An 11,761-nucleotide genomic window follows, 5' to 3' on the forward strand; every position below is an offset into this window, starting at 1 on the left:
CCATCCCAGAGATGGACTTAACTATGACTATAGCTATGACTATAAATTATCATAAACTTTTTCTTTACCAGCTGGCATTTATATTGTATTTATTTTATATTTTTAGGATTTTATTGATTCATTTATTGATATTATTTATTGGTTCTGTTCTTTATCTATACAATTATTGGTTTTCCATTGCAAAAGAATTGCCTTTTAAAAATGTTATTTAAAAAATAATAAATTCAGAACAGTAATCAAATTTAATATTTTATAACTAACTGTTAACAGTCAAGTTTACAGCAGCAAATTTACTATATAAAATCAGTATCTCACTGGAAACAAATGGAACGTAAAATAAACTATATTCCTGACATCAAAATAGAAAGAAGACACCAGTCAGTCGTTCCTCCTCCTCCCTCTGCTACTGCTAAAGAGGAGATGGTTTCTCTCAACAAGCAGCTGAGTTTACAAGGATGTGCTAAAATTTAAGGTACGTAGCATCTCAGCTAAACAGGCTACAGACAGAGAGGTTTAGTTTTAGCTTGTTTATGTAAAACCAAAATACAGCTGCGGTGGATGAGACAGAGCAGATTAAAATATCGCTTGGTGCACATTCCTGCTTATCATACTGATGCAGTATCAGCCTTTTATTAGGACTGCTGGTTTTTCTGCACTTACTTACAGTAACGAGCGTAGTTATGGTTAACTTGTGAATGCTACACTGATGTCCGCTAACTAGCTCTGCATTTGTGTGTATTTGCGGAGCTCTGCTGAGACAGGAAGGGAGGGGCTGCAGCGTGATGGCTCGCTCATTCTATTGGCTACTTCTGCACAATAGTCAGTGTTGATAGGTTATTACTCGTGACTTGAAACCAATCAGCTAGTACTGGGCGGGACATTACGGGACATCCAGCACAGACAGGAAGGCAGCTACAGCAGAGCCAAAGGAGTGCATTTTGTAATAATTATTTACATCGGCTATCTGTTTCTAAAATGACCGATGCAGATTATTGGAAAAACGCTGAATATTGGCACCGATTATTGGTCGACCCCTACAAAAAAATTGTACATTTATACTGGCAAATGTACAAAAACACAAGATTTCTAATCGTTTAACTGGTACAGTGAACAATTAATCACCTTAAACTTCAAATCAAAAAAACATACAAAATGTCCTCACGTGTTCAGAAACAGGTTAAAGGCTACAAATACATTTTTCAGTTGAGAGGAATCATGTGTGAAGTTGTGGGTTAGAGCATCAAAAGACAAAAGTATGAGAGGGCACTTACCAATTTGCTGTGGTGGTATTTGCAATATCCACAGTACTTGACGTTGTCTGCGTCCGATCCTTGTTCCTCACATAACAATCCCGCAAACTGGGCACTGTGGCAGAGAGGAGTGTAAAAGGACATGAAAGGGATATGAGCAAGAGATAAATTGTCCACATTTATGTGTAACATTGTAGAACAGTTAGTTTCATCATACTAACAAGTGGTGAACATGAAACATGATTTGCACACAAGGAAGCAGAAAACGAAGTGGCATAAAGATCCAGGTTTGCCCAACAGGCTGTGTTGACTCATGTCATTAAGATATTATTTACTCTAAGCAGTTAAACCACTGGAATGCATGAAAATCTTAATATCTACAGTATTTCAAAGGTTTCACGATTACAATACTCAACAGTATATCAAATCTACAGTCACGACTTGAGTTTGAGTGAAGAAACAATCTCCTTCTTTGTCTTTGTGAGGTTAATGTGATGTGAACGGGTCTCACCACGTGACATGGAAGGCCTGCCTGCAGCCATGTTTGTTGCAGGTCATACAGGCTCCAGAGGCTGCTTTACTCTCTCTGCCCTGGTCCTCACAGATATAACATGTCTACACACACAGAGAGTTTCGAGAACCATTTTAAATCAAAAACATACATTTATTATAAATTAGATTGTACATGGGATTTTGTGACATGTCTAAACGCATGGATACATTTTGTTACCTTGTTGTAGCGCTCATGTGGCACCGACTGAAGTACTATAGGCTCCATTGTTGACACGTTGGCAAATTCCACTTCCGGTATGTAGAGGGCACAAACCACATGGGCCCAGCCTGCAAAAGACACACAGAAAACAATCATCAACCTCTGCACAAATATGCCAGTAAAATGTAGTTTCTGGCAACCTTTCAGAGTTTACATGAAGATTTATAAACCCTCTGCTAAGACTTGATGTTTGTTATCCACTTGTTTGATCGATTGGTTGCAAGTTTTACTAATGTGGCAAAACTCTGTTGCAGATTTGAGGACTGATAACATGAAGCCTGTGATACTGCTCCATACGTTCCCTGCACAGTTGTAACTCATAGCTCGGGCTCTAAAAAATGTGAAGTCTCTACAAGAAATGCATAACTGACTTTACTACGCTTCTGTGCTTGGTCCTCTTCTCAGTGTAAGCCCATAAAGTCCAGTACAGTTATGATGAATGCTCACATACTGTCTTCTAACGTCTTTGTGATCATTAGTGAAGATGAATTTAAACCTTCAGACTTTGCAGCACATCTCAAGTCCATGAAACTTTGCCACTTTTGTTGTCAAGGTGAACCCAAAATGGACCAGACGAAAAGGCAACATGGATAACAGAGCCAAACACAACCTAAATGTGGTCTGGACCCATTATTATTAATTTAAATCAAATTTAAATTAAAGCCAAATTGAAGTTTGGTTACATTCACATATTGAACATATAAAAATTAGTACAACTTGCCTAAGTGTAAATGCTTTAATTAGCAAACTGGGTGTTAATGTGTGTAAATAGCTGTTTATTGAGCCCTAAGACACACACAGCTGCCTGTCAGTGAAGACAAACTGGGGGCGGTAGAATGACAGTGGGGCATGGTGGAGGGCAGCAGAATTGACGATGAGCTAAGGAGGAGCAGGAGGAGGTCAACAGGAGGTCAAATAGAGGTGGGAGTCTGCTGCCACACTGGAGGTGTCTGTTTTTCCCCATAGCGGAAACAAAAACAGGCTTAAACTTACAGTTGAACCCCTGACCTGCCTTTGACCGGGTGAGCGGGACAGGGGGAGGAGGGCAGAGGGCGGGACGGAGAGGGGAGGCAGCGGGTGTAAAATGGGGAGCATGTTGTTGTTTTGAAGTCCCTCCAAGAATCTGGAAGAGGCCTATAAAACAGGACTATAAAAGTGGCACAGCCTTCCTCTTCAAACTAAGCATTCACACTTTTACCCCCCCCCCCCCCCCCGCCCCCCTCTTTGGAATATTTCACCATTAAAAAAATTGAAATAAAAAACAAATGAGACTGTCAGATCTTGATAACAACTTTATGCACTTCTGTGATAAACCATGACACCAACATAAGGTAAAAAAAAACAGGACTAATTGTAGTCCTGTAGATGGTAATGAACCGCACATACAGTGAAACCAAATCAGTACAACAGAACATGCTCATGATTGAATTTAAATGTTTCTGCTGTCACATAACTAATATTTCTTAACACAGATTGTAATAAAAGTACCTGTAGCTGCTTTTCTAGTGTACTTGCTTCCATCAAAACCCTGAATAAGATGGATGTGACATATCAACTATGTTTGCTATCATCTTTAAACTCCTGATATAATGTTATATAGATGATATTATTTACTGGCTATGTCCACCTAAACAAGACAAAGAAAGAGGCAAGCAGCTGTAATCTTACTTTCTGTCTGTCTGTCTCTCTTTCTTTCTTCTGTGCCAGCTATATGTTAAGATGCTGGATCAAATACCCATTTCAGAGTAATAACTTTGCTCTGCTTTGACACTGTCCCAACTGAAATAACAGCAACAACCACACAGATCAACAAGGCAAGAGGAACAGACAAGAGCTGAGAAACGCACGGTAAGGGAAAGAGATGGTGAGAGAAAAATGGGAGGAAAAAAAGAGGAGAGAGGGGTCATGGGAAGGGTAAAATAAAAGAGAAAGTAGTAAAACGGTGTGTGTTAGTGTTGTCCTGATGCCTCCCTGCAGGCCTGGACACAATCCCACAGCTGTGCCTCTCTCTCTCTCTGACTGACTCAAACACACACGCGCGCACGCACACACACAAACCCACACACACTGAATATTTACAGTCTCCACCAAGCTGACCTCTCGATGAACCCAGAGAGGAGACTCCTCACAGGCCATGCACTATACCCATCCTGGCCCGCCCCCTCATAAACATACACACACTCATAAAACATGGACTGGCAAGGACGGTAGAGAAAGGCAGCACACACAACAAACAGCAACATAACTCTCCCAGCACGCTCACACTACTTAAACTTGCCGGTGACATGCAATTAATGACAACATGCACAAGAGGCTCACCACAGACCTGTGTGTATGTGTTTGTAAGTATGCAGCTGAAAGAGAGATTCTACCTCCGTTGTCTGTCCTCTTGAGGGCTCCGTCTTTGTGGGGACACAGTTCACATCTCTGTGGGTAAAGAAGAAACACCAGGTCACAAACAAGCGGCCAAACTCATCTACTTGGGAGTGAGGAACCCAAGAAGTATGACAAGCATGTCAATGTGGGAGATAAACCCGCAAGCGGCCCTGACTTGGGCGCAAGGCCAGAAAACTCTCCGGGAAAACATCCTCATGATCGGCCGTCTAATGATGTTTCTTTCTCCAAGCGCGAGCATGTGTGTGTATGTATACAAGCAAATACTTTACAGGTCCTCTGGCAATTCTTTCTGCTTCTATGAGCCTGACAGTTCGACTCTTCCTCAACTTACAAATGAGCTGGTGTTGCTCATCTTATGGACTCAACTGCACGTTACAAAGAGCACAGTGTGTGTGACCCGCACACAACAGAAAGACATTCTTGTCCATAATTTTGTCCACCATTTCTCCCTGTTGCATGCCAAGTTCACACCTCACAAACAAGTTATGTTGCTACTGCACCACACTACTATCTTATATTCACCTTTCTGAACAGGTTTTCAAATATCTTTTTATTTTATTTACTACTAAACTGAAACTCCAGGCTCGATCTTCATGAAACCTGGTTGACGAGTGTAGCATGACGTATTGGAGTGGATCCGAATCACTTATGTTAACACTGCAAGACAGGTAAATTGTAACCAAATTTGTCGTGCGCAACAGCCACCTCAAACATCACATTTTCCGACCCGACAATGTACTTTCGTGACCTTATTTATGTCAGATTTCTCCCCTAAATGCATTTCTTAAACACCATGTAAATGAGAACACTGGTTTCTCAGGTTAAGAGGTTAGAGGAAAACCTAGATATCCTGCTACATTTCTGCTAGAGAAACTTTGCCTTGTGCACACACATGAATACAGCAAGTGGGCAGATCATTCCTAGCACCTGTATCAACAACTACGTAAGTAAATCTTGCCCTGACAAAATCTCGACAAGTCCTTAGAAGTTGGCCGAGGTCACATTAAGTTGAAAACTCAGCAACCCGTTCCAGTTTCACAAAAAGAACATGTAAATATGGAATCTCTTTGACCCACTTCACGGGTACTGCAGCAGTTGTTGGAAATGCAGCGCTTTCGAGGGCTGCGTTCCTGCCTGGGCAGAAACATACATATGATGCAGCCAAGAAAGCTTAACGTCTGCACGTCATAGTATACCACACACAGCAAATGGCAGTTAGTAAACTGGCCAAACAGCATTTATGATCATCTTTTATAGAGCGTTTTTAATCAGGTTTAGAAATAATGTGATGAAATATGATGGTTACTGGTACAAAATACAGATCACAGGCTGACGGGCAGACTAAGCTCAAAGGACAGCGGGAGAGGTTGAATGCCACAGAAAATCCTGTCAGTGCAGGCGGTGGTGCCACAAAAACTGCCAGTACCAGGCAGGTCTATGCAGACCTCTAATATAATGTCTCTAGTTACAATTCTTTTGATTCTGCAGCTTCTGCCAAGCTTTAAAGAGATTTAAGATCAAGTGAGAGAAATGGTGAGACAACAAAAGCAAGCTTTCAAGTCCCACTAGTCAGTAAATCAATGATATGATACTATTGCTCTGTGATAAATATTGTAATTTAGTAAAACACAATTCTTTTTCAGGTTATGTGGTTTAAAAAAGCCCAAGGAAGTATAAAGTTATATCGTGTATACGTTACATTGTGGCAAACCACAAATATCTTGTAAGCCATAAAGTAAGCCTGGGAAATATGCCAATATTTATTGTTTTGGTTTTATTACCTACTGTAATCACAGGATTTTGTTTTTAATTTATCTTAAAATTAGTAATAAACAGCTCTGTTTGAATAAACAAACCTGATCCCAAACCACCTGTGCGTGTTATTTTCACATGTGAATGACATTTAGAGTTAGATAGTTAGATTTTATTTTACTGAGCAGCCGACTGTAATGCTCTTCAACTGGACAACATGATGTGATTTTACATAGCTAAACTGTTTGTCTGTTATCATCCAGCCCTGCCGTGTAGGTTGCAAACAAAGTGAAGTCTTGAACAATGACTGCTTTGTGTTTCCTCACAAAACAAGTCACATATTCAGAAACAGCGGACAACTCTCAAGTCAAAAACCAACCGACATCTTCTCATCAGCACTTTTTCAACATGCATTGTGTTATTTTAACTAGTTTGTTCCAGGCCCCTTGAACAGAAAGACCTACATGGCGCTATTTTCTTAGCCCATTTATAAATGATAGCACTGCTCAAGAGCATGAGGTCCACCATCTTTACCAGATAGTGCTGTTATTCCAGGGGTTGACTTATAAATGATGAATGGATAGATAGATTGTGTTGACTCACCACTCGGGCTGCTCTCTCCTGAGATTCACACTTTCTGCAGAACCATGGACCAGTGGGCACCTGCACGATGCCATAGCAGGCTGAAGAGAGACAACAAAAGACTCCATTTTATACCAGAATACATTTACATAGTGATAATGAAACCACTCCAAAACCGATGACACTTGATAACATCTTTACAAATATCACATCGTCTCTGCTTCTGACTATGTTTTACACCTGCCAGAAGGAAAACATGTGACCGAACACCAGTTTGAATGCCGAACTGAACAATGTTTTGACCTGACAGACTGCTGAACACACTGCTGTTGTATTTTATCGCTCTACTGACGCCCGACATAGTCTGCCAGTGCTACAAAATATTTTAAGCCCCTGGGACAACAGCGATGCATTGTTAATGTCAACACGCATAGGCATCGACGATAACCGGTAGCTTTGCTTTGTTGTTAATGTTGCAAAGCTTGTTGCACCGAGGGCTTGAGACTAACAAACTTATATTCTGATAACGTCGACTAGCGGCGAGAATCATCTCCACCCAGATAATGCAACTCAGCATACGGCGTGTTAATAAAGTAACCCCCCCACCCCTGCGCACGCTGAGACGCTGCCAGCAGACTCGCTGGTAGAGTTTTGCATTATAAACATCTCAAATCTGAAACACAGCCTGTCTCTGTTTGGGACAGTCTGAATGGGAGCACAGCAGAGTATAGGTCAGGTAGACTTTTAAAAATTATTATGAATTCTCATTAAATAATGTAAGTCTCATAAAATTATGATTTTTTCTGGATATGTCAGAGAACACAGATGTGCGGGAGAGATCCTGAATGTGCAGAAAGTTTTGAACATGAGCAGAAAACCTGCTGAAACACAGAAGCTATTAAAGACCAGGAGACCGGAGAGGACTCAGTTCCTTTTGATGTCGGTTACTGTCATACATTCTACTAAATTCTGTCAATACTTAAAATTTTAAAATGCACTGGTAAACAATGGTTTACAAAACACATCTTTCCCATTGAGTTACAACCCGATTTCACCGACACTTACACGACTCAGACTCTAAGTTGCTGTACAGGCAGTGCTACCCTAAATGCAGCAGCACGACCATAAATAGCCTACCTCTACACAATTTCAGATTATCTCTGAGCCCATAATCCAATGGAATAAAGAGTGATAATCCCGATTTCTGAGAACAAAACACCCAAAGGTTACGGAGTTCAAATGAAGAAACTGGTGACCAGACTTACAGATAAAACATCACATACCCGTTGGTAAGGATATTTTGCACACGCACACACACACACATCTGGTTCATTTTAAGAATTGTGGCCTGCTGATCCAATCACGTAAAAGCTTGCAATTTTATTTTTAGCCAGTACCACAAACACTATACGACTATGCTTTGTGGATGTTTTAAGCTTCTCTTTAAGTTTCAGAGGAGCACTCAAACACACAGGAAACAATCTTTAATTCATCTTGAATTGGTTCATAGAGATCGTGTTGTTATATTAAGTGCATTGCATATTATGTGGGATGCAGCCATACTCACTAGGTATATGTAGACGTACCCAAACTATGCCCCAGTTGTATACAAAATATATAAAAACCCTGTATTGAATATGTACATTCTCATAGGAAAAATTACTAAATTAAGTAAACTTTTAAATGCTACAACCTATTGTACTGTATCGTCCTAAATGTTCTCTCAACATTTATAGTGTGAAATGTGGGCACTCTACGAGTAAAGCACTGCTGGTCTCAATAAGGTCTGCATGATTAACCTAATCACAATTGCAACTGCAATCGCAATGTCGTCATGTGCAATTACATAACTGGAAAAAGTGTGCGATTTAACAAAACAGAAAAGGTGTGTGATGCTCTCTTCTGTGTGCGCTGCAGTCTGCTCATTATCTCTGCCCACACCCACGCGGGCTCTCGCATGTGCCCCTAAAAACAGATAAGCCTACTAGAAAAAATGATTTATGAGCAGTTTGTGCCAGTTATTTTTAACACCCTACCGTAAGCCCCCTCCCTGTCCAGCAGCTAATCATTCAAAACATAGTCGGACTTGTCACCAGAGCACCAAGCACCTTTTGTTGTTCAACATGTTCAACTTTTCACAGAGCCGATGTGCTTGTCAGTCACTTTCCGTCAACCGACCAATCGCAGTCGGGATGGGGCGGGACATTAAAAAAAACGTTTGATGCAGCAAATCATTAAATGTTGAACAATATGATTATTGACAAGTTAGTACTTAGCATTAACAAATTAGAGACCAATGTTGAGCATTTTCATAATCGAATCGCAATTGCAAATCGCAATATTATTATTATTGTTCACAATAATCGCAATACGACTTTTTCTTCATATTGTTCAGCAATAGTCTCAATTACATTTTATATTTCCTTTTGATTAAAAAAAAAATCAAATTAACTCTTTTAGATTAATCACTTTTATGGGTTAAATTAAAGGCAGTATTGACAGAAAATCAATCATTTAAAAAAGCTCCAACAGATTAGTGTATTGATTCCTAAAATGCAGAATCATTGGACACTGTTAAATGCTGCTACTTTAGTAGGGCTACGTGATTTGGAGAAAGTCATATTGCAATTATTGTGGATAATATTACGATTTGCGATTCGATTATAATGGAACAAATGGTACTATGAGTATGCTTAATTATTATCAAGGAATGCAGGAAATACTGACATTTTGAAATGTATATTTCTCACCTTGAACGAAGTTAAATGAACTAGTAAAACAGATGTAAAACAGAACAAGGGGAGCGTGTTGCTCTACGGAGGAGGTGGCCAGAAGGAGCAAATATTGGCATCCTGGCTCTAGCCAAATCTACATCTGACCACTGCAAAGTCTCTATGTTTATCTATCTCTAGTTGAATTTCCAATTAAAGCTGTTTCATTTCTGTGAGTTGTTTTTATTCATTAAATCCTTATTCAAGCTTTACATTGGTCTCCAATTTGTTAATGCTATGTATTAACTTGTCAGTCACATTGTTCATCATTTAACGATTTGCTGTAGCACGTCAAACTTTTTTTAATGTCCCGCCACATTCAGGCTGTGATTGGTCGGTTGACGAAAAGTGAAACTGACATGCACGTTGGCTCTGTGAAAAGTTGAACAACAAAAGGCAGCAGTACAGCTAACCTTAAATGGCCAGCGAGCAAAACACAAACCTTCCTTATCTTCTCCCAGTTTTCCTCTGTCTCGCTTCAGCTGCTGACGACGTCCCTCTGTCTCGCTCACAGACTGACGGGTCGGACTATGTTTTGAACGATTAGTTCATGTGATGCATGGTTGATTATTAAACCAAAGAAATCAACGAGGCCACATTTGGAAAGTAACTGGATGAAGGGTTCATGTTTTGATATAAGCTAAATATTCCATACCCCATTGTACATCTTTCAATATAGTAAGTATACAGTAATACTTTGTACTGAAGCTTCAAAACTCCTCTTTTATTCTGGACAGAACTTGTGACAATAGAATATGGGATATGATGCTATAGAATAAAAATAATTTTCTTGTCTAGATCTCTCTTCAGTTTCGTAACACACTTAATCTTAGGCAGACCGATACTGTGTTTTCTACACAGTCATGAAGTCTGACTGGCTGAGGCTGGGATAATATGATGCAACTTTAATGTGAAATAAATACTATGATATTTGACACAGTTGTATCTCATCGTACAAATAATAAGTCATCTTACTATTAATACTGCCGAGGGTTAGTTTATGCTACTTTGAACCAGCAAAGAGAAACACGGGGGTCAAACAGACTTAACATTTGACTAGATAGTGCTGCCATGTGTGTTAAAGTTTGGCTGTTGGTAGGTTAGTCACAGACATGCTCCTGTCCTGCCTGTCAGGCCTATTTAACAGTCCAAACACTAATAAAATGTCCCAAACAAACCCGTGTTACAAGTCCAAGTAAGCTGAGACACTTCTGCATGGGTTCAGAGTTGCTGACATTTCAAATACTTTTCAGCCACGGTGGGAGTTTGCTAAGTGGACACATGGCCAGCTGTTAAATTTGTAAACAATGGACGTCATCATCTGAGTCATCTCGGGTGAGCACTGGCATGGAAGCACAACATCACTGTCACTATACTAGAAGCCAACTGTGCAGTCATTACAAATCATTGTTTTGCTGCTTGGACTGAATGCTGAACATAAACACGCAGCGTCTAAATAGTTTCCCCTCCATATTTAATGCAATTTAGACTGTTGTTTCGTAGTCAACGTGGGTTGAACTACTGTGAGAGATGGCAGCATCCCGCCTTCTCTATATCCAACATGACCGCTTCTAACAGGGATAAAAAGAAAATATCAGGACTAGTCTCAGCCACATGTGTCCATAAAGCAGCTGCCACCTCTCTAGCAGGTTAGTTAGCTGTCAAGACGAATCAGTGGACTACCCTGCTGCATGAATGGGGCCTGACCTCAGCCTGGCCTTGGTGAGGGCAGGCGGCTCCATACGGGGCGCTTCACAACCTTGCAACAAGACATCGCTAACTAGCCTGTATGCTAACGGCTAACTCCTAGCCGAGCTAACAGCGTCGCTTACCTTGATGCACGGCGACGTTGCAGCCGTGTCCGTCGCAGTACACCAGCGGGTTTTCCGCCCAGCCCCTCTCGTCAGAGCAAACACAGCAACCGCCGATCATCTCCTTCATATTATTCTTCACTAACTCGTCGTCCGCCGCCAGACAACGCTCGCCGGAGACCATCTACGAAGAAAGCGGACATGCGGAAGAATACGATGCACAGATAAACCGAAACCTTCGCCGCAGACGCCCCTCTTTATCCCGCAACACCGCTTTATGTCCCACTCGGTCGAAATGTCATGTTTTAAGTGTGTTTACGTCCCTATTAGACACCGTATTTTTTCACCAAAACATCCACTTCACAGCGCGACGGTGAAGAGAAGTGGGGGGACCTCGTAGAGAACAGGAAGTGCGTAATGACGCAA

The 11,761-nt window shown here is 40.8% G+C and overlaps 1 protein-coding gene across 6 annotated transcripts in view; it reads right to left on the reverse strand.

Moving 5' to 3' along the window:
- Window positions 1-11,761, reverse strand: part of mllt10 (MLLT10 histone lysine methyltransferase DOT1L cofactor) — a 41,108-nt gene extending 29,347 nt beyond the window's left edge. For 3 of the 6 annotated variants that reach the window (XR_005445324.1, XM_038726532.1, XM_038726524.1), the window contains exons 1-6: window positions 11,357-11,760; window positions 6,775-6,854; window positions 4,395-4,449; window positions 1,981-2,090; window positions 1,762-1,865; window positions 1,272-1,365 (exon numbers count right to left, since the gene is read on the reverse strand). Coding sequence is in view for 5 of the 6 variants with exons in the window: in XM_038726532.1 (XP_038582460.1) it covers window positions 1,272-1,365; window positions 1,762-1,865; window positions 1,981-2,090; window positions 4,395-4,449; window positions 6,775-6,854; window positions 11,357-11,519 (606 nt within the window). In the remaining variant the exon portion in view is untranslated. Of the gene's footprint in view, window positions 1-1,271; window positions 1,366-1,761; window positions 1,866-1,980; window positions 2,091-4,394; window positions 4,450-6,774; window positions 6,855-11,356 lie in introns of all 6 variants that reach the window. The other 3 variants (XM_038726514.1, XM_038726551.1, XM_038726543.1) reach the window with 1 other exon arrangement.

This window comes from Micropterus salmoides, unplaced genomic scaffold (assembly GCF_014851395.1).
Source record: "Micropterus salmoides isolate LMB-PRFRI ecotype aquatic unplaced genomic scaffold, ASM1485139v1 Ms_hic_scaffold_1, whole genome shotgun sequence".
In the NCBI taxonomy this organism is placed as follows: domain Eukaryota; kingdom Metazoa; phylum Chordata; class Actinopteri; order Centrarchiformes; family Centrarchidae; genus Micropterus; species Micropterus salmoides.